Source organism: Crocuta crocuta, unplaced genomic scaffold, assembly GCF_008692635.1.
Source record: "Crocuta crocuta isolate KB4526 unplaced genomic scaffold, BGI_CrCroc_1.0 scaffold3, whole genome shotgun sequence".
NCBI lineage: Eukaryota > Metazoa > Chordata > Mammalia > Carnivora > Hyaenidae > Crocuta > Crocuta crocuta.
Window position 1 is genome coordinate 13,917,422 of NW_027529934.1, and position 22,231 is coordinate 13,939,652.

At 42.2% G+C, this 22,231-nt stretch overlaps 1 protein-coding gene across 3 annotated transcripts in view; it reads left to right on the top strand.

Annotated features, from left to right (window-relative positions):
- The window catches only part of LOC144230819 (quinone oxidoreductase-like protein 2), a 30,948-nt gene extending 18,807 nt beyond the window's left edge, over window positions 1-12,141 (top strand). For 2 of the 3 annotated variants that reach the window (XM_077763135.1, XM_077763138.1), the window contains one exon: window positions 10,400-12,141. In XM_077763135.1, coding sequence (XP_077619261.1) covers window positions 10,400-10,468 — 69 coding nt within the window. In that variant the 3' untranslated portion in view covers window positions 10,469-12,141. Of the gene's footprint in view, window positions 1-9,258; window positions 9,361-10,399 lie in introns of those variants that run through there. The other variant, XM_077763136.1, reaches the window with a different exon arrangement.
- Window positions 12,142-22,231: the final 10,090 nt, after the last annotated feature.

Genomic DNA, 22,231 nt, shown 5'->3' on the forward strand with positions numbered 1-22,231 from the left:
TAGAGTATGAAGTTTGTCCATTTATCAGAGAATTATCTATGTGAAAGAGCTATCTTACAGTTAAAACAACCAGGAATCTTGAACTTTCCCATGCAGTACCAGAATTTGTAGATTTTTTAAAGATTTATTTTATCTTATTTTTTAAATTTATTTTGAGAGAGAAAGAAAGAGCATGAGTGGGAGAGGGGCAGAGAGAGAGAGAGAGAGAGAGAGAGAGAGAGAGAGAGAATCCCAAGCAGGCTCTGTGTTGTCAGCACAGAGTCTGATGTGGGACTCGATCCCACAAACCATGAGATAATGACCTGAGCTGAAACCGGGAGCCAGACATTCAACCAACTGAGCCACCCAGGAGCCCAGATTTTATTCTTCTAAAATGAAAATAATTAAATGAATATATACAGTTAATTTCACTTAAATGTAAAGCATGGGTAATACTTTTCATGTAAATCAGTTAATGTATTAGAAAAAAATTATTTATCAGGACCTGTCTGGGCTTGGAAAATGACCAGTANTAGATTTGACCTTGATAGATATTAATATGACCACATACTTTGTATCATAGTCTTTTTTAAAGATATTTTTATTTTTATTTGTAAACAATTTTTTTAATGTTTTATTTATTTTTGAGAGAGAGAGATAAAAACAGCGCGAGCAGGGGAGGATCAGAGAGAGAGGGAGACACAGAATCAGAAGCAGACTCCAGGCTCTGAGCTAACTGTCAGCACAGAGCCCGATGTGGGGCTCGAACCCACAAGTTGTGAGATCATGACCTGAGCTGAAGTCAGATGCTTAACCAACTGAGCCACCCAGGCGCCCCTTTAAAGATATTTTTAAAAAATGTTTATTTATTTTTGAGGCCGGGGGAGGGGCAGAGAGGGAGACACAGAACCTGAAGCAAGCTCCAGGCTTTGATCTGTCTACACAGAGCCCGACGCAGAGCACCAACTCATGAACCGTGAGATCATGACCTGAGCTGGCTAGTCGCTTAACCACCTGAGCCACCCAGGTACCCCTGTATCATAGTCTTTTGAGTAGGCACAGGGTATGAACTTCTATAGCACTCTGTGCTTTTTGTTTATCTGCTTGTAATTATTCGATGCTTGTCATTCCTATAGACCATAAACTCCACGTGGGCATGAGCCATGCATTTCTTTGTCTCTAGATTCTGGAAGGTACTCATGTATCTGTTGAATGACTGACTGAGAGGAGGGGGCTATAGGGTTAGACCACCTAAGTTCAGATCCTGGCTATGATTAAATTACTCTTAACTGGCTATGGGTAAATTACTCACATCTTTGTGCCTTGGTTTCCTCATGTATAATGGGGCAGTAATAAACTCTACCTACTAAGGTGGTCATGAAGGTTACATAAGATAACATGTGTAAAAGCACATAGCAGGCACTTAATATATTGTTTAAAGCAAAATACCTACCCATCATAAAATGGTTAGAGTTGAGCTTTTTCAGTTCCCATGAACTGTAACACATACATTGACATTTCATGGGCAGGATTAGAGAGACAGCCTTTAGATTTTCAATTTTAACTAGAATTTATTATTTTCTGAAGGATTGCACCTGTGCCATGATGGGTGGGCCATGAATGAGCACCATGATCTGTTCAGTGGGCGGCCTCATTTAGATGTGCCAAGTCTGCGTTCTGTAGAGATCTGAGCTTGATTATTACATAAAAGTCAGCTGAGGCCACGACATGAATAGATTTGATAGATAGAAATTGTTTACTTGAAGTTTCCTGAGTGTATGTGTATATATATATATACACACATTATTATTTCCTTATTTTTTTAAGTAGACTTCATGCCCAGCACAGACCCCAAATGGGGCTTGAACTCATGACCCTGAGATCAAGATCTGAGCTGAGAACAAGGGTTAGACGCTTAACTGATTGAGCCACCTAGGCACCCCTATCTGTGGAATATTCTTTTTTATTTTTTTATTTTATTATTATTATTTTTTAAATGTTTTATTTATTTCTAGGAGAGAGAGAGAGACAGCGTGAGGAGGGGAGGGTCAGAGAGAGAGGGAGTCACAGACTGAAACAGGCTCCAGGCTCTGAGCTGGCAGTCAGCACAGAGCCCTATGCGGGGCTCGAACCGCGAGATCATGACCTAAGCGAAAGTCGGACCCTTAACCAACTAAGCCACCTAGGCGCCCCATGGAATATTCTTTTTTAAAAAATTATTTATTTTGAGAGAGAGAGAGAGAGAGAGAGCACAAGTGGTGGAGGGGCAAAGAGAGAGGGAGAGAGAGAGAGAATCTCCAGCAGACTCCACACCAACAGTGTGGAGCCTGATATGGGGTTCAGACTCATGAACTGTGAGATCATGACCTGAGCTGAAACCAAGAGTTGACACTTAACCAGCTGAGCCACCCAGGTGCCCCATATCTGTAGAATATTCTTAAAACTTAAATTACTCTTTAAGTTTAGATAATATTAATTTGAGTCCACTATTCCAGACCCAGTTTATGGGGTCTTCATATCTGCTAGTGACACTTAGCCCATGCCTTGGCCACTTGTCGCATTTCTCTGGTGATGGCTCACACCACTTATCCATGCAGTCATACAGCCAGACCCTGTCCCTCGGTCCCATCTCCTAACCCTTGATGGTCACAAGCTCTCCTGGCAGGAGGGCTGATCCTAGGCAGAGCCTTCATTTTGCTCTTCAGGGTGGGAGCCACTGTGGCTCTGGTACAGAGTTCCGATCCCCAGAACTCTGTACCAGATGGACATGCAGTGGGGTCTATGTGGCCTGTCTAGAGAGGTCCCCTAGCTGCTTGTCCCCCTGAAACTGTTACCAGTTCAGGATCAGTAACACACATGTCTTTCTTTGATTCTCTTCATCTCTTTCCTCACTCTTGCCTCCCTGGGATTGCAGGGAAGCAAGGCATACATTTTGACTATGCTCTATTTTCTTTCCTTTTTTTTTTTTTTAAGTTTATTTATTTTGAGAGAGAGACACAGAGAGAGAGAGACAGCATGAGTAGGAAGGGGCAGAGAGAGGGAGAGAGAGCCTCAAGTGGGCTCTGCTCTGTCAGTGCAGAGCCCTTTGTGGGGCTCAAATTCACAAACTGTGAGATCACAGCCTGAGCTGAAATCAAGAGTCAAATGCCTAACCGACTGAGCCACCCAGATGCCCCTTGCATAATGTTTCTGAGACTTATCCATATATTTGCACGTGTCCATAATTTGTTCTTGTTTTTTTTTTAACTGCTAAAGAGTGTTTCATTGTGTGATGTACCACAACTTATTTTTTCATTTATCAATTAATAGTTGTTTGATTATTTTCAGTTTTTGGTGGTTATGAATAGGTCTTCTGTAAACATTCATGCATTCATGTACAAGTTTTGTATAGATACTCTTTTTTTTTTTTCATTTTAGCACTGGGATTTCTGGGACATGTGCTAAGTGTGTGTTTAACTTTTAGAAGTGTGCACATTTAGTTGGCGTGATTTACAGAGCAGGCCCCTCCCCCGCCCCCAGTTTCCAGTGGTGCCTAGATAACGTCATTAGATGTGAATGTCAGTTTAAAAGAAATCTATGCAGAATCCTACAAATAACAGATATTGACGTGCCTCAAGAAAGGGCAAGATTGACCAAATCAACAGCTTTCTCTTTTTGCCTTGTTACCATCTCTATTGCCCAGATTTTCAAGACACAGCCACCATTATTATATTCCTACCAAAGCCCACAGCACCTGGGTTTTCTATTTTTTGGTATATTCTGGGTTAGAAACTGGTGCTCTAGCATGCATTATTTGCTTGAACACTTCAGGATTTTGTTTGTGCTTATTTGCTACTGTATTTGTTATATCTAACGTAAAAAATTATTTATTTGTTTATTTATTTATTTATTTTGAGAGAGGGAGAGAGAGAGAAGGCATGCATGAGCATGAGCAGGGCAGAGAGAGAGGGAAAGGGAATCCCAAGCACCTATGCTCTGTCAGTGTGGACCCTGATGTGGGGTTTGAATGCACAACCGTGAGATTATGACCTGAGCTGAAACCAAAAGCTGGACATTTAACTGCCTGAGCCACCCAGGCGCTTCTGTGTTTAGCTTTTAATAAATGTCCAGCTGTTTATAAGAATGGTTGTATTATTTTGCATTCCTACCAACAATACAGGAGAGTCTATTTGTCTGGCATCTGCCAGAACTTCGTATTGTCAATTATTTTCTTTAATGTTGGCCATTCCTGTAGGTGTACGGTGGTATCTCATTGTGGATTTAATTTGCGTTGCCCTATTGATCTTGAGTATGTTTTCATATGCTCATTTATCATCTATCTCTGTTCTGGCAAAACATCGGATGACTTTTAAAAGAAGATTCAGATGAACTTGTTTCAGAACAATGACATGATGAGTATAATGCAACTCTGACAATGTATCACTAACTAAGCATTTTTACCTTCTAAAAACAATGCTACCTAGTCCCAGATAGATTCATTCACTTGTGAGTTTATTTTCTTCATCAGCAGTCGCTGGGTACATTCTGGTATGCCGGTCAATAAAAACAGACTTTGGGAACTTTTTTGTTTTGTTGGGAAGATCTCAGGACGGGGGTTAAGATAGGGGGAAAGAGCTGGTTTCTAAGGAGGTATGAATCAGCATGATATATTTAGGGAACTATAGCTTACTTTGATTATTCCTGCTTGATAAGCTAATTAAAAATTCTAAGAGCGGAACCTAAGACAAAAGCAATATGCTCACCCTGCCCCCCTATTAATCTGAATTGCATGTCTCCATAGATGAATTTAATTATGGCTTCACCCACTGCGAGGGAGGGTTCTGGGAACAGCCTTGTGTGTCTATGTGGAGAGCGGTATAGAGGAGCCTCCCTCTCTGTGGGCAGCCTGTAGAATACGGAGGGAAAAAATGTCCCCAGCATCTGAATTAGCTATCAAAAGACTCTGGTCTGATGCCATGCACTTTCCTTCTCAGTTTCTCACTCAGAGCCTTATCACACTGATTGAGCATCCAGTCTGGGACCCCGCTGGTTGCCTGGATAGAAACAACAAGGTAGAAAGGGGACAGAGTTGGATTATTTTTGGAAGTAGCTAAGATCACAGCAGAAGTGGCAAATGGACATAGAGAGAAGTCCAGAAAAACAGAAGGGAAATCACGGATGTTCAAAATTATGAGATCCCCAAATCATGGAACAGAAAGTTTATGCTTCTCACCAATATTATCTTTTAAAGAAGTTAGGTAAATATGTGTTACAACTCTGTAAGTACATATGTATGCCAAATAATTGAAAATAAGCTTTAGCACTTAAACGGACAACTTTCTTCGTATGTCAACATTTATCTGTAGGGGATTCCTTGTCTCTCTAGGATGCCAGGTAAAAGAGGTATTGCTATCTCAAATCAGGCTTGTTTTCTGGAGTATTTCCTATCTGTGGGCTGTGACAGATCTCTGGGAACAAACACTTCGAACTGACAGTGAGATACAGCTGTGAGTCGCCTGCAGCTATACCTCCGAGGGATTGACAGGGCAGGGATGCATGTTTCAAAACACGCGTCTTAGACCTCTTCTTCCTCCTTTGAGTATGTTTAAATTTACGTGGATTGGAAAGGTCTCTGTAAGGCACAGAGCCCTGCAAGACTGATGTGTTTGAAAACAGGGATTATGTGCTGCAGAGAATTGATTTGTTTGATTGATTGATTGGTTTTCCTGCTTATTTTTTTCTACGCTTTTTGGGAAGGATTTCAGTGGGAAGGATTGGCTATATTCATATTCCTCATTCCATTTTTTTAAAAACTCCTTTTTAAAATTAAAAAAAATTTTTAATAGTTTATTTTTGAGACAGAGAGAGAGCACGAGCAGGGGGAGGGGTAGAGACAGAGAGGGAGACACAGAATCTGAAACAGGCTCCAGGCTTGGCGCTGTCAGCACAGAGCCCGACACAGGGCTCGAACCCACAAACCATGAGATCAGGACCTGAGCTGAAGTCGGACGCTTAACCGACTGAGCCACCCAGGCACCCCCATTTTCCTCATTTCAAAGCACATTTTCTTTCTTTCTTTCTTTTTTTTTTATTAGTTTTTTACATTTTATTTTCTTTTTTTTAAATGAATATAACTTAGCGTCAAATTGGCTTACATACAACACCCAGTGCTCATCCCAACAATCAAAGCACTTTTTCACTGGTGGACCACTTCTGCTTTTAGGTCTGTGTATTTCTAGATGTGTGTATTTACTTATTCTCTTTATTCTCATTGCCCACTACCATTCTCCACTCTTTTATTCCCTCCTCAGAGTCAGTCTCTAGAGTATGTTTGATACACATGCTTGGATTTATATTTCCTTGTAAAACATACAATTTTTTGTGTGTTAGTTTATTTTCAGGTTACGCAGATACATGACAGCATAAGGTTGTGCAGTAGACCTTTTTCTGTTTCTTCATTTTTCACTCAGTGCTGTCTTTTGAAGCCCCACCCATGTTGCTGGTGCTGGTTCATTGCTTCTTATAGCTGCATAGAAGACAGTGGCATGCACCTGCCACAGTTTATAGGTCCGCTTCCTATGATGCACTCTGGCCTTGATCTGATTCCTTGCCACCATAATCAGCATCATAGTATATAGTCTCACAGTCGGGACTTGTGCAAATGTTGCTTTGGGAGCATTTTCCCAGGAGTCGGGGTGTTGGGTCATAGGATGTACATTTACTTAATTTGACAGCCAACTGCTCTCCAGGATGACTCGACCAGTTTATGCCCTTACCAGTGCAGGCAGATTTGTCATTTGCCACCCCTTTGATATGTAGCATTGTCCTACTTTCTGATTTTTGCCAGACTGATTGGTGTAAAGTGGCATCTTATTATTTTAATTGGCATCTCCCTGATTTCTAATCAATGTAAGCATCTCTGTATAGATTTGGTAAACATTCAGGTTTCCAATTCTTTGAATAGCAATTTAAGCCCTTCATGCAATTTTCTACAGGGCTTCCTGTCTCTTTTCTTACTAATTTGCAAAATTTCCTTGTGTAATCTGTAGTTCTCAAATTTTAATGTGCATATGAATCACCTGGGGATCTTGTTAAGATGCAGATTATGATTCAGTAAAGGTAGGAAAGGGCTCAAGAATGTGCATTTCTAATAAGCTCCCAGATGATACAGAAGCCTAAGGTCCTTGAACCCACCCTGTGAGTAACGAGGTTCTAGATGCTAATTTGAGACTTTGCAAAAGTCTGTCTCTCCAAATTTGTCATTGCTCTGTCACCTTTGTCTAGATTTAATGTAATCAAACACATCAATATTTTGCCTTGTGGGCTAGTACTGTTTGGGACATGTTTAAAAAGTCATTTGTCGTATCTAGGTCACAGTGATCTTCTCTATTTTTCTCTACTAACTTTGTACTTTTATTTCACACTATTTCATACTTTTAATCCTTCTGAAGTCACCTCTGTTTGGGAATAAATTAGACAAGCACTTTTTATTTTTCTACTTATAGTGAGCAGGTTTTCCTGGACCAAAGAGTTCATTGTTTCTCCATTGATTTATGCTGCTACCTGCATCTTATTTCAGGTTCCCAGCTATACTGTTTTCTCTTCTATTCCCCTGGTTCAGCTCTCTGTTCATATAACAGTGTCATTCTGTTGTTGTCTTTATAGCTTTGTATGTTTTAATATCTGGAAGGGCCACTATTATACCTATGTTCTTTCTAAAACTCATAAAGGTTCTTTGTGAATCTTTATCCTTTTAAGTGAATTTTGGAATAGATTTGTTTAGTTCCTAAAAAATATCTTGCTGAAATTTGGAATGGAGTTGCACTGACTTTACAGATTAATTTGAGGAGGTACTGATATTTTTACTATGTTGTCTCATTTGTGAATAGAGCTATCTTGCCATTTGTTCAGATGTTTCATGTTTTTAAATAGATTTCAAAGTTCTTCTCCATAAATCGTGTGGATCATTCTTAGTTATGTTCATTATAAGTTCTTTACCATTTCTGTTGCCTTTGAGAGCACTATTTTATTACTGTTATATTTCCTAGTTGATTATTTTTGATATAGATGTCGGTAATTTTTGTTAGCTGATCTCATATCTCACAACGTGCTGGCCTTTCTTATTTGCTTGTCTGTTGCTTTCATTAGCTTTTTTATGTACATTATTACATTGTATGCAAATAATGACACTTCTATTTTCTTCCATTCTTTGCTTTTTTCAATTTTAATTTAAAAAGTTTTTTAATGTTTTTATTTATTTCTGAGAGAGAGAGAGAGAGGCAGCGTGAGCAGGAGAGGATCAGAGAGAGAGGAAGATACAGAATCTGAAGCAGGCTCCAGGCTCTGAGCTGGCAGTCAGCATAGAGCCTGATGCGGGGCTCGAACCCACGAACCGTGAGATCATGACCTGAGCCGAAGTCGGATGCTTAACCGACTGAGCCACCCAGGCGCCCCTTCAATTTTAATTTTTTACATTTATTATTTATTTTACTAAAAATCAGTAGACTTTACTTTTCCAGCAGTTTTAGGTTTACAGAAAAATTCAACAGAATGTATATAGCATTCATGTATATTCCTTCTCCCACCACCCAGTCTCTACTAGTATCAACATATTGCATTGGTGTGGTACATTTGCTGCAACTGATAAACCAGTGTTGATACATTATTATTAACTGAAGCCCATGGTTTACATTCGGGATCACTCTTTGTGCTGTATAGGTCTATAGATTTTACCAAAACAAATGTATACTGTCATGTATCCATCATTACAGTATCCTACAGAATAGCTTCACTGCTCTAAACAATCCCCTGGGCTCTATGTATTCACCCCCGCTCCCCACCCCAAACCCTGAAGCCACTGGTCTTCATACTGTCTCTTTAGTTTTAGCTTTTCCAGAAAGTCACATGGTTGGAATCATATAGTATGTAGCCTTTTCAGACTGGTTTCTCTTACTTAACAATATGCATTTTGGGGCATCTGGGTGGCTCAGTCAGTTAAGCGTTCTATTTCAGCTAAAGTCATGATTTCACGGTTCATGAGTTCGAGCCCTGCATCTGGCTCTGTGTTGCTAGCACGGAGCCTGGAACCTGGAGTCTACTTGAAGTTTTCTGTGTCTCCCTCTCTTTCTGCCCCTCCTCACCCCCGTTCACACTGCCCCTCTCGCTCTCTCTCTCTCAAAAACATTAAAAATTTTTTGAAACGAAAAACAATATGCATTTAATGTTCTCTCAGGTCTTTTAATGGCTTGTTAACTCATTTCTTCTTCTTAATTTTTTAAAATGTTTATTTATTTTTGAGAGAGAGAGGAAGAGAGAGAGACAGAGCAAGCGTGAGGGAAGGAAGCAGAGGGAGAGTGAAGGAGACTCCCAAGCAGGCTCTGCACTATCAGCAGAGACCCCGACGCAGGGCTCCATCCCACGAACTGCGAGGTCACGACCTGAATCAAAGTCGGACCCTTAACCGACTGAGCCACCCAGGTACTCTGCTAGCATCATTTCTTGAAAAGACTATCCCCTCTGCATTGAATTTGCCTTTGCTCCTTTGTGAAGGATCAGTTGACTATATTTGTGTGGGCCTATTTTGGGCTCTCATCTGTTCCGTTGATCCATTTATCTATTCTCTCGCCAGTATCGCACTGTCTTTATTACTGTGGCTGCTTTTTAATCTATGTTTTATAGCCTTGTACTTCTAAAAAATAAGGTTTGAGACAGATTGCAATTTCGGTTACACTGGAAACAGGACAATTTTAATAAAAAGATAAAAATTGTAAAATATTAAACTATTGATTCTTCTGGCAGCACCTGCATTCTTTCAAAAACTAGAACACACAGAAATATTACGATAGAGTATGGAGTAGCCTGAGGACTTTTTACCTGCTGTCATTTATCTGACGACATTGAAAATTGTAGTTTAGACAGAAAGATTCTGAAGTTGGGTTATTCTTAAATATTTTTGTTTTCTTTTATGTTTATGGAGGACTTTTTATCTGCTGTCATTTATCTGAACATGTTGAAAATTGTTGTTTATTTATTTTTATTTTTATTTGTTAAGTTTTTAAATGTTTAGTTTTGAGATAGAGAGATTGGGGGAGGGAGAGGGGCAGAGAGAGAGAGTCACAGAATCTGAAGCAGGCTCCAGCCTCTGAGCTGTGAGCACAGAGCCTGACGCAGGGCTCAAACCGACAAACAGTGAGACCACGACCTGAGCTGAAATCGGATGCTTAACCGACTGAGCCACCCAGGTGCCCCTGAAGTTGGATTATTCTTAAATATTATTATTTTCCTTTCTGTTTATGGTGATTATTTAGCTGGTATTGCATAGTTATATACAGTTATTGGAGACACATCTTAATATTTTAGCTCTTTTAAGATGTGACCTACCAACAAATGTTTGTTGAAATATGCAACTGTGACCATGTTTTTTTTTTTTGAATTTTGTTAGGTCAATGATGCCTTCCTTCATGTGATACAGCGCAAATCCACGGGCAAGGTGCTTATCTCCATGAAATAAATCCTCACCTTGGCAGCAAATTCAGTATGTCCAAATCCAAGCTCCTCATCTTTCCAAAAACCCTCATTTCCCTCCTGTGTTTCTAAAAGTGGGACCGCTTTCCTTATTAATCCAGGTTCAAAATCTTTTAGAGACCTCTTCGATTCTGCTTTCTTATTCCTTGTAATTAGTGTGACACATACTTTATTGTCCTAACTTGGCCATCTTTGAGAGGGAAAGGAGGCTGTTAGTAACTACACCCAGCAAGCAGGCGCCCCAGGCAAAGCGTGATGGCCAGCCTGTTCCTAATGCCTCAGTGACCAGGTTCTGTCATCCCCAACTCTAAGATATCTCTCACCTCTGTATCCTCTTTTCCATTCCAACTAATTAGGTTTCATCTGCTAATTCCAATTACCTTCTGACTGGCTTTCCAACCTTTAAATGCCCCCCACCCGTCCATCCTTGTTATACCTTATTGCCATGCTGGCCTTCCTAAAGTACTGCCATGACTGTGTCTCTACTCGGATAACCTGCAATGGCTCCCCTTGAACATGGCGGAGTTCAGACACCTCAGGCTAGCATTTTTTTTTACGTCCATGACCTTGCCACGTTCGGCTCTGTGATCTCATGTTACACAATGCCTCGGGCCCCTCCGTATGCACTTAGATTTCCTGCCAACACCCTTTGCTCTGTTCAAGCAGTTTCCTCTACTTCCTTGTCCCTGTCAAACATAAACCTTTCTGACCTCCAAGACCAACCTCTGCCATGAGCCTGTCCCCTCAGGAGGCTGGTCATTTCTTCCCTTCCGCCTTCCTGTAGCTTTCCCCCCGAGATTTGTCACATTCTGCCTTGCACTGAAGGGAGCAGCGTGTCTAGCAGAATGAACACAGGATTCTGAACCTAAGATGTGGGTTCGAATCCCGGTCTTACCACTTTGGAGGTGATTACTTAAGGTCTGTGAGCCTTCATTTTCTCATTGTAAGGTGGATATTACACTATCTACCTCACAGCATTGTCATGGGCAATACGTGCAGTGATTGGGCAAAGTACCTGTTGCGTGGTGAGCTATTAGCAAATGCTAGTTACTTTCACTTCTTTCTTTCCTCCTTTCCCAAGGTAGCATACATTTTTTGAAAGTGGGTACCATGTCTGATTCACCTTTGTACCTCCCACAATACCTAGCACAATGAGAGGTAAATATGCAATAAATCGAATTGATTATAAATTATCTACAAGCCTTAAACTGTGGGAGTAAGTTAAGAATAACAAACCAATGTCCATCAACAGATGAATGGAGAAACAAAATGTGGTATAAACACACAGCAATATTATTTGGCCTTAAAAAGGAATGAAATTCTGATACATGCTATCACAAGGATGAACTTGAAGATGTTATGCTAAGTGACATAAGCCAGTCACAAGAGGACAAATATGGTGTGATTCCACTTATAGGAAGTACTGAGAGTAGTCAAATTCATAGAGATAGGAAGTAAATGGTGGTTGCCCGGGGCTGGGGGGAGGCCAAGCTGGGGGGTTATTGTTTAGTGAGTACAGAGTTTCTGTTTGGGAAGACGAACAAATTTGGGGAATGGACGGTGGTGATGGCTGCCCAACAATGATGATGTACTTGATGTCACTGAACTGTACATGGAAAAATGGTTACAATGATAAATTTTATGTCATGGATGTTTTACTGCAATAAAAAAATGTAAAAAAAAAAAAAAGCCCCGCAACATATTACCTCACATCTAAGTGAATCCATTCAGAGAAGAGAGCACAGGGGGCGAGTTGAGTGCTCAGCTAAAGTTCAAGGAAGCTCCAGTCTCTGCCCAAGGCCGGTCTATGGAGCAAGGTCCTCTACGTTTGTTGGTGCTAAACCTTGTTTTCTACTCATCCTACTCTCCTCCATGACTGATAATTCCCAAAAAGGAGAGTGGTGGGGTGGGGATAAAACAGATGCCAGACATCACAGGGATAGGGGTACTTTTACTTATTCTAATAAATGTGGCAAGAGGCTTTGTTTTCTGATAAGTCCTTCAGGCCTTTTGGGAATACCTGTCTTCTCAGGATCTCCCCACCAAAAGTGCTTTTGGAAGAAGTGAATTATAAAATAGGGAGTGAACATTTGGGGAAAGAACTTAAAACTGAGAAAGTAGCAGAAGGTGGGGGAGGGCAAGGTGTCAGGGAAGCCACCCCTGTGTCTGTTGTGGGACCCTGTGGTGCTTCTGTGAGGGCCAGAGCCCACACTGCACCTCTTCCTGCAAGAGGGCGAGGGGCAGAGGGTGAGGGGAACAGAGGATCTGAAGCAGGCTCTGTGCTGACAGCAGCGAACCCCGATGGGGGCTCAAACTCACAAACTGAGATCATAAGCTGAGCCCAAGTCAGGCGATGAACTGACTGAGCCGCCCAGGCGCTCCCAACCATATTTTTCTTAAATTTTTCTGAGCTGGTTTGTATTTAAATGAAAATCGGCCTTCAAAAATATCAAGACACCAACTTTGAGGCTCATTAAAAAATTTCCTATCACCCTTTGGGATAATCAAAGACATGCTGGGCAGAGAGAGGCGAGAAAGATCAGGGTTGGGGAAAGTGCACAAGCCCAGCGGGGAGCTACCCTTCCCTTCCTTCAGAGCTGGTCAGTGGGTGTCACTGGTAATGAAGATCGATTGCCCTCCCCTCACAAACGTCAAAATGACTTAGATTGAAAGACGCAGTCATTAGGAGAGTGAGTTTCTTCAGGTTTAACAAGTATTGGTTAGAACCCTTAATGACCCGCTCTCTGCTTGCCGTGTTCCTGCTTCATTGTAATGATTTGATTTGAAAGCATTTGACTTATATTTTAGTCATCGTTTGGCTGTTCCACCATCTGAGCCATTAGTCTGAAAAAAAGAGTCAATGCAGCTCCAAGTGACAGCATTTATTCGATATTCACAGACTTTCCCCAGCTCTCGCCCGTGGGCTGGCTGCCGGAGGAATCACTCCCGCACACCCACCTCTCCGTTTTCACTAGCTGTGGGTCTGTCCACCTGCACACCATTCCCTCAACAACCCAAGCGAGGTTTTGTGCTCTTAGCTATAGGATAACCTTGTCTCTTCATGGTTAGGATATGTGTCCCCTGCTCCTTCCTCTGCAGCTGTGGTAAAGACCACAAAAGATTTGTCATGTAGCAAGAGAAGAGAAATAAAGGCGTCCTCACATCATCGCTTGTATTCAACAACAAAAAATTAAATAAACTAAGAAAAATTTACACTGCTTTTTCTTTCACTTAACTTCTCAGATTGTGTAAGTGAATCACAGAGCAGTGACTTCTCAGAATATTTATTGTTTATAAAAATCATGGGCAGGGAAGACCCAAATTAAACAAACAAGTGCTGGCATGTCTAATTGTTCTCTTCCTCTGGCTTCTTCGTCACAGCTTATTGCTAGATAGAAGCCCTGAGCTTAAAGTATGCTGACTTCTGGAACTTTCTTGCTGTTGAGAAATCCTATACAGAGTGATTATTATTAAAAAAAATTTTTTTTGCTGTGTTTAGAAATAGTTTCTTGGACTTCAGTGAATTGCCTCATTATTTTAAAAATGGTGCTGTTAAGATAATCACAAAAAAAATCATTGAAAAAAGTCAAAGCAGCAAAAAGTTTATGAGTAGAAATTTTATCCTAATTTTCTCTAACTTGTATGTCTTATTCCCTCTCTCCAGGGAAACCACTGTAAGCAATTTGGCGCTGGTTTCATAGATCCTTTAAACACGTACACATGGTGCATACACGCAGAGGTTTTTTTTTTTTTTAAATAAAGACATAAATAGGTTTAAAAATAACTGATCATGGGGGCACCTGGGTGGCTCAGTCAGTTGAGCATCTGACTCTTGGTTTTGGCTCAGGTCATGACCTCACGGTTCATAAGTCTGAGCCCCACGATGGGCTCTGTGCTGAAGTGTGGAGTCTGCATAGGATTCTTTCCCTCCCTCCCTCTCTCTGCCGCCCTCACCCCACTCATGCGCATCCGTGCGCTCTCTCTCTGTCAAAATAAATTAATGAATTAATTAACTGATCATAGTATGCACGCTGTTCTGTATTGTACTGTTTTTTAAAACTTTTTTTTAATTTTTTATTTATTTCTAGGAGAGAGAGAGAGAGAGACAGCGTGAGCAGGGGAGGGTCAGAGAGAGAGGGAGTCACAGACTGAAACAGGCTCCAGGCTCTGAGCTGGCAGTCAGCACAGAGCCCGACGCGGGGCTCGAACCCACGAACCGCGAGATCATGACCGAAGCGAAAGTCGGACGCTTAACCGACTAAGCCACCCAGGCGCCCCTGTATTGTACTGTTTTAAATTGTATGCCATGAACACCATTCCATATTAGTAAAATAGACACCTCGCTCTTTTTAACAGCTGCTTAGTGTTCCATAATAAGGATATATATCATATGCAACCACTTTCTTATTAGTGGGCTTATTCATTTATTCACCTTGATGTAATAAACATGGCTGTGCCTCTGTGTGACAAACTCAGCACAGCACGGGAATATACACGATGCTGGGCAGAAGTTTACAAATTTAGTGGGGGAGACAAGCATGAATTAAAATCACAAAACCATGCCAAGTTAGTGCCCCGTAAAGTATAAGGGTGGAATCTAACTCAGGCAGGTCAGGAAAGGTTTCCCTGAGGAGAGATGCTTAAAATTGTCTGAAGATGGAGGTTTCTGGAGCACTTATTTATGTATTTTAATGTTTATTTTTGAAAGAGAAAGAGTGTGAGTGGGGGAGGGGCAGAGAGCGAGAGAGAGACAGAATCTGAAGCAGGCTCCAGGCTCCGAGCTCTCAGCACAGAGCCCCACACAGGGCTTGAACTCGTCAACCAGGAGATCATGACCTGAGCCGAAGTAGGACGCTTCACCAACTAAGCCACCCAGGTACTCCACGAACATTTAATTCTAGGAATTTAAATAGGCAGGGAAGGGAGGGAGGAATGTTAGGCCCTGTGGCAAATGGAATTCGGTGAGTGAGAGGGGCTGAGCGATGAGGAGCAGGGCTGGAGGGGGGAGCCATGGAGGCAGGTATTATAAAATGAGGCCGCAGGCAGGCCCGGATTAGGCAGGGACCTGTGGCCAATTATAGGTTTCTGCCTGTAGCTTAAAAGGATGAGATGCCACGCAGTGCTCTAAGTGGGGGTGGTGTAGACGCGGCATGACCAGCACAGCATTTTTGGAAGAATCCTCCTAGCTATAGTGGGGAGAAAGTTTGGGAGAGGAACAGACCAATTAGGAGTCCATGAACGTCTAAACAGGAGAGGAGGGTACCTGAGACTAAGGTGTGATGATGGGAAGGAGAGAAATGGGCAGGACAGAGAGCTCTGTGGGGGGTAAAAGCAAAGGAAGGGGGGGGGAGGGAGAGAAATGTCAAGATGTCTCCTAGCTTCCTGGATAGGTATTTGAGGGGAGGAACACCGGAAGAGAACTGAGTTTTGGCCGTGGCAGGGCATATGATGGGGTCAGAAGACGAGGTTGTGTGTATATTGAGACATCCATGAGATGTCAGCTGTGCAGTTTTATATACCTGTTCTTGCTCGGAAGAGAGGTGTGGCCTAGAGATACAAATCTGGGTGTCATTTGCATGGAGGTACCATTGGCACCTGTGATGAGATTGTAGCTTCAGCATGGAGAGAGAAGGGAAGAGGGTCTAGACTGACTGGAAACATCTTTCCTCTCAGCAGGTCTATGGAATATCGTGACTGTGTTGTGGACCACTGAAAGAGACTTGGAGAGGGATAGGTTAGTGATTTCACATGAATCACAAGAGGTTATCAGAAGGCTGTGTTGCACAGTGAATAAAGCACCATTCTCTCAGTGGAGGACCAGTGTGGGGCCCCAAGTTCAGCTGTGTGACCTTGGGCTAGACTCCTTTTTTAATTTTCTCGTGTAAAACAATGAAGATCATAATTTGTTTTTTGTACCTTGCATGGTTCATGTGAGGGTCAAATGAGATAATGTATGATAATGTGTGAAAGCGCTTTCTAATTGTCATTTTCATAATAGATTATGAGGTCGTCCAGCACCGGTGTGTTCAAATTCATTTCAGAGTTGAAGCAAAAATGTATATTTTCTTTGGCATCTGCTGGGCTGACATGAAGCAAAGGAATTGTCTGATTTTTAAAAGTGTCTTTCAAATATTTCTACACTCTATTGTAGCTGAAGCCGTTGCGCCCTTTTATACAGAATAATGGATGAAGTGATGGGAGCCCCATGATCTGATATACCTCAAAGACATACCAAGCCAGGCAAGGTCTAGAGAAGGACACCTAAATTGATCCAGAGGGTAGAGAGGGTTCTTTTGTGAGGGATGATGAAAGATTAGGGCTCTTCATTCTGGAAAGACACAGGCTGAGAGGGGAAGAGGATTTAAATTTATAAAATAATGAAAATCATAGGATAAAAATATGAACTTATTAAATCCCAGAGCACAAGAACCAGGAACAACTTTATCATTTTAAAGAAATAGCTTTAGGACAAAGTAAAAATAGTACTTCTTTACACAGGAATACTAAGTATATGGAACTCACTACTCTCAAAGATTGCTAGGACCAAAATAAAATATTATAAGAGAAAGACATGTATTTCTGGAGGATAGATTCAGATTATAAAATGAAATTAAAAACAGTTTGGGTAAATCTCCCTAGTCTTGGACGGTGGCACCATGGAGGGTGGCCGTGAACCTTTCCTGTCCCCATCTGGGGTCCTTGTTCAGATCAAGATTCCCGAGAGGATGTGCCGTAGAAGACAGAGCACAGAATTTGAGCTCAGAGGGCCTGGCTGCAAGTGACCTTAGGGAATCACTTCTTATTTATGTACCTCGATTTCCTCATATGCAAAAAGAAAAAAAAGGCATTAACCTGCCTCACTATTGTGCGAGAGATTCAGCTGAAGGAATGTCTCTGGCAGTGTTTTGTAATTGGTAAACATGTTATCCTTAGGAGCATGAGAATTTCTACTTTTATGGTTGCATTTCCAATTCTATTTCCTTTAGGTGAGTTGACCTTCACCTTGTCCTTCCTGATCCTGGCCTCGCCGGGAAGTGGTATTTCCCAGCTCAGAAATGAAGGAGAACACTGAGGGCAGGGACACTTCCTGGTCCTCTATGGAGGGAGGTAGAGAGAATGCAGACATCTCTTCTTTCATCCCCTTTTCCTCCTTGCAAAGGTAGAGAAATAAAGGTAAGGAGAGGGTTACCTGGTCAGTAGGTTAAGTGTCTGACTCTCTTTTTTTATAATGCTTATTTATTTATTGAGAGAAAGAGAATGGGGGAAGGGTGGAGGGGTAGGGGGAAGGGCAGAGAGATGCTTAAGTGACTGAGCCACCCAAGAGCCCCTAGCATCTGATTCTTGATATCAGCTCATGTTGTGACCTCATGATCTTGTGGTCATGGGATCCACCCTGAGTTGGGCTCCACAATGAATGTACAGCCTGCTTGGGATTCTCTCTCTGCTCCTCCCCTGTGCACATGCAAAAAGGCATTCTCTTTCTCTCTCTCTCTCAAAAGAAATAAACATTTTTTAAAAAGGTAAGGAGAACTTTGAAAGCATCTCTCTTCTCCTTTGGACATTTTGGGTGGTGAGATGCCACCCAAAAACTGGGGTATTTTGGTCTTTGGGCAACTTCAAGAGTTCTCGCAGATCTTAGGAAAACTAGAAAAGGGGAGTACAGGGCTAGATGAAAAAAAACCATGGGGACTGGTTTCTTTTTTTTTCCCTCCTTCTTGATTATTTATTTATTTATTTATTTATCCTTTTAAAAAATGTATTAAATATTTATTTATTTGTTTTTTCTTAAATAGTTTATTGTCAAGTTGGTTTCCATATAACACCCAGTGCTCATCCCCACAAGTGCCCTCCTCNATTTTAGCCATTCTGGCCGGCGTGAGGAGGTATCTCAGTGTGGTTTTGATTTGTATTTTCCTGATGGTGAGTGATGCTGAGCATCGTTTCATGTGTCTGTTGGCCATCTGGATGGGGACTGGTTTCTTAATGGCATCTACAGGTTTGGGATTTAAGGAAGAGAGAAAAATATGACCGAAATTTCCTTTCAAGATGGCCACTGCAGTTTGCCATGCGGGAAAGCTGATGGAGACCTGGAGGGAGAGAGTATGCCTTGCCTGGCCACACTCAGAATATCATGTGTATCCCTAAGGAATCCAGCTTTGCCAGAGGAGATCCAGGAATATCAGGAAGCGAGGACTGATGACAAATAGCTTTTTACTTCCTCCATAGCAAATACGAACCGCTTTGCCAGGCTGCCAAGCATTCCACCGTACAGCTTCCCCTGACTTCAAGTTCCATGGGGTAGAGCAAAAGGAGAATGGCCTGCTAGCCAAGACAGCCGACGATTTGAATCGTGGCCTCAGCACTAATTAGTTGTGTGGACTCAGCTTCTAGTCCATAAAATGGTGGTAATAGTAACCCCCTTATCCTCGAGTTGCAATAAGGTCAAAATGAGGTTATATTTGTGAAGCTCTTAGCTTAGTGCCTGGCACATTGTAGGCCCTAAATAAATGTCGGCCTCTGTCATGACCCATCAGTACCTTCTCCTCTAAGGAGACAGATTGCTGGATAATGAGTTCAATGAATGCTGGGACCGGGTGTGCTTTGTGAATTTCCCTGCACCAAGAACCCATCATTCCTTTTCTGTACAAGTTATATCCATTCAGGGCCTGCTGAGAGCTCATTTCCTCCGTGAGAAACCAGCTCGTATTGATCTTGCTTGCGTAGGAACTCCCATAGCACACAATTCAGCTCTTAGAGAGCCATGGATTTGCACAGTTGTCTTGTTGCGTTGTATATAGTAGGCTTAGCCTTCAACGACGTTCAACAATTTAGTGAACATTTGCTATGATCATGGCCTTGGGTTAGAGATGCAACTAGGGAGTAAGTTCCTTAGTCTCAGGCCCTGTATCTGACACGCTCCCCAGCTTGGGTCCCAGGGTAGGGGAGCATCCGTCTTGTTGTTCTCACATGCTGCTCTGGACTAATGACACGGCCAGATGCTCTGCAGGAACCGCTCACTTTGGGGTCCTGGGAGACATATTTCCTGGCACTTGCAGTTTCTTCATTCCTGGTATCTTGAGTTGATGGGAAAGCTGTGCAGGCGGTTTGGATTACTGCTCATTTGTCTAAAAAAACATAAAGCAATACTCAGAATATTTTTTTTCTCCTAAGAACAGCATTCGCATGTCAATTGGTGCCAATGTCACATTGAAGTTGATTGAAAGATTCCTCTTCCTTTCCTTTTGTTCTGAAATATGCAAAAGCCAGTGGTAGATGCTGGACCACGTCTACTGAGTTTCTTTCTCCATTACTTCTCTGAAGAAAGGAACAAGGGCAATGTCTTTTTGAAGGCAGGTGTGAGGAAGCAGCACTAGCACCTGCGTGTCTCCTGTCTTAAGTTTCTGCTCATGTCTTAGGCTTTCTTTCTGATGTGGACTCCAGGCCACCTTTCTGGGTTCTGATGGAGTCAGGAACCACTGTGGTCCACCAGGGACCCCTCGCTGCAGCTCCCAAGTGAGGGTCAGTCACCTAGCTGTTCCCATTGAATAGTTCCCTTTTGACTTCAGCTTGTAAAATCTCTGATATGTTTTCATTTTTATCCTCTCCTTTTCTTTAAAGGTTATTTTTAAGTTAAAAATAACCATAAGGAGACCTTGTGATTCTCTTCTCACTGACCCAGATATTTTAAGAGCTGGAAGACTGACAGCAGCTTCTCATCTGGGGATATAGGCTGGCTCTCAGGAGCCAATTAGCTAAATGTAATAATAAAATATTAATCCCATTTCCCACACATAAAACACTCTCCTTGTTTTTCTTGCCTATCCAAACCCTACTCACCCTTCAATGCACTATACAAAAAGCTATGGAGTTGAGGATAAAAGACTCGGGTTCAATTCCTGACTTGGAAACCTACAACCCATCTGACCTTGGGCAGGTCACTTTATGTGGGTGGACCTTGGTTACTTCCTCTGGGAAACCCAGATGCTAATAATTTATAGAGTGAAAGTTGAAGGCTTCAGGTCCAGCCCAGGGACTGGGGTACACAGAGCAGGTCCCGAGAAAATACTTATCAAATGCCAGAGAACCCAATTTGTGTAATCCTGGAATCATTAATCTCTCCTATTTCTGTTTTTGTTTTGTTTTGTCTTTAATTTTTTAAAATGTTTTATTTCTGAGAGAAAGAGAGAGAGAAAGAGAGAGAGAGAGGGAGAGAAGCAGCATGAGCAGGGGAGAGTCAGAGAGAGAGAGGGAGACACAGAATCAGAAGCAGGCTCCAGGCTCTGAGCTGTCAGCACAGAGGCCGATGCGGGCTCGAACCTACGAACCATGAGATCATGACCTGAGCCGAAGTTGGACGGACGCTTAACCGATTGAGCCACCCAGGTGCCCCAAATCTCTCCTATTTTTGGATTTCTGTATTACTGACCCTGTCTACACCATACAATTCAACAGTTAACTATACCTTGTCTTTAATATGTGGTTCTAGGGGCACCTGGGTGGCTCAGTCGGTTAAGCATCCGACTTCGGCTCAGGTCATGATCTCGTGGTTCATGGGTTTGAGTCCCGCATCGGCCTCTGTGCTGGCAGCTCAGAGCCTGGAGCCTGCTTCGGATTCTGTGTCTCCCTCTCTCTCTGCCCCTCCCCCTCTCATGCTCTGTCTCTGTCTCTCAAAAAAAAAAAATAAATAAACATTAAAAAAAATATGTGATTCTAGTGTTTTCACCTCCTCAACTGGTAGATAGGTTCTTTGCAGAATGGTGCCTTTTTATTTTTCTCTTGTCCATGTTGAAATACTAGGCACTTAATCCCTGATAACTGATTGATAGAGTATATTACCCAGCCTACTAAATTTGAGTTCTGTAGCACAACAGAGGTTATTTTCTTTGTCTTCATCTCCCCAGTTTCACTGCCTAATGCTAACGATGAGATAGCAGGACATCTTTAAGGCTTTCATTATCTTGTCAATTTGTAGCTTCTCATCAAATATGTGCTATTCATGTGTTCAAGATATTGTTGGCCTGCCACGAACACAAAGTTGACTTGAATTGCTTATCCACTATAAGGATGGGTTTCCACTAAGTTGGCTTTGCTTTCCCACTCAGGCAGGGTTACGGACAGCCCAGCAAGTGCCTGGTGAGACCTCCCTTTCCCTGCCCTGGAACTGAGGTCTCTAAAGCAGGCCTGTAGCTTGCCCTCTTCTGCAGTGACTGGCTCTCAGTGGACTTAATAGCAGCCCCAAGTGCCTGTATTCTTTGGGTAACAACAGTGCCCTGGCTGTCATATCCCCTCCACGAATCACCCCATGAATGGTTGTGGGTTGAGTTGCATTCCTCCAACAAAAATGTATATTGAAATCCTAGCCCTCAGCACCCATGCCATGACCTTATTTGGAGCTAGGGTCATTGTTAATGTAATCACATTAAGATGAAGACAGACTGGATTAGGATGACCCTAATCCACTGACTGTCACCCTTATAAGTAGAGAGAGATTTGGACACAGAGGAGGATGGCCATGTGAAGACGGACACAGAAATTGGGCTGATGCAGCCCAAACCAAAGGATGCCAGGGATGGACAGAAGCTACCAGGACCTGGGAAAAGGCAGGAAAGGATTCTCCCCTAGTATTCAGAGAGAGTGTGGCCCTGCTGACAACTTGATTTCAAACTCCAGCATTCAGAACTATGAGAAAATAAACTCCTGTTAGTTTATGCCACCCGGTTTGTGATAATTTGTTATGGCAGCCTTAGGA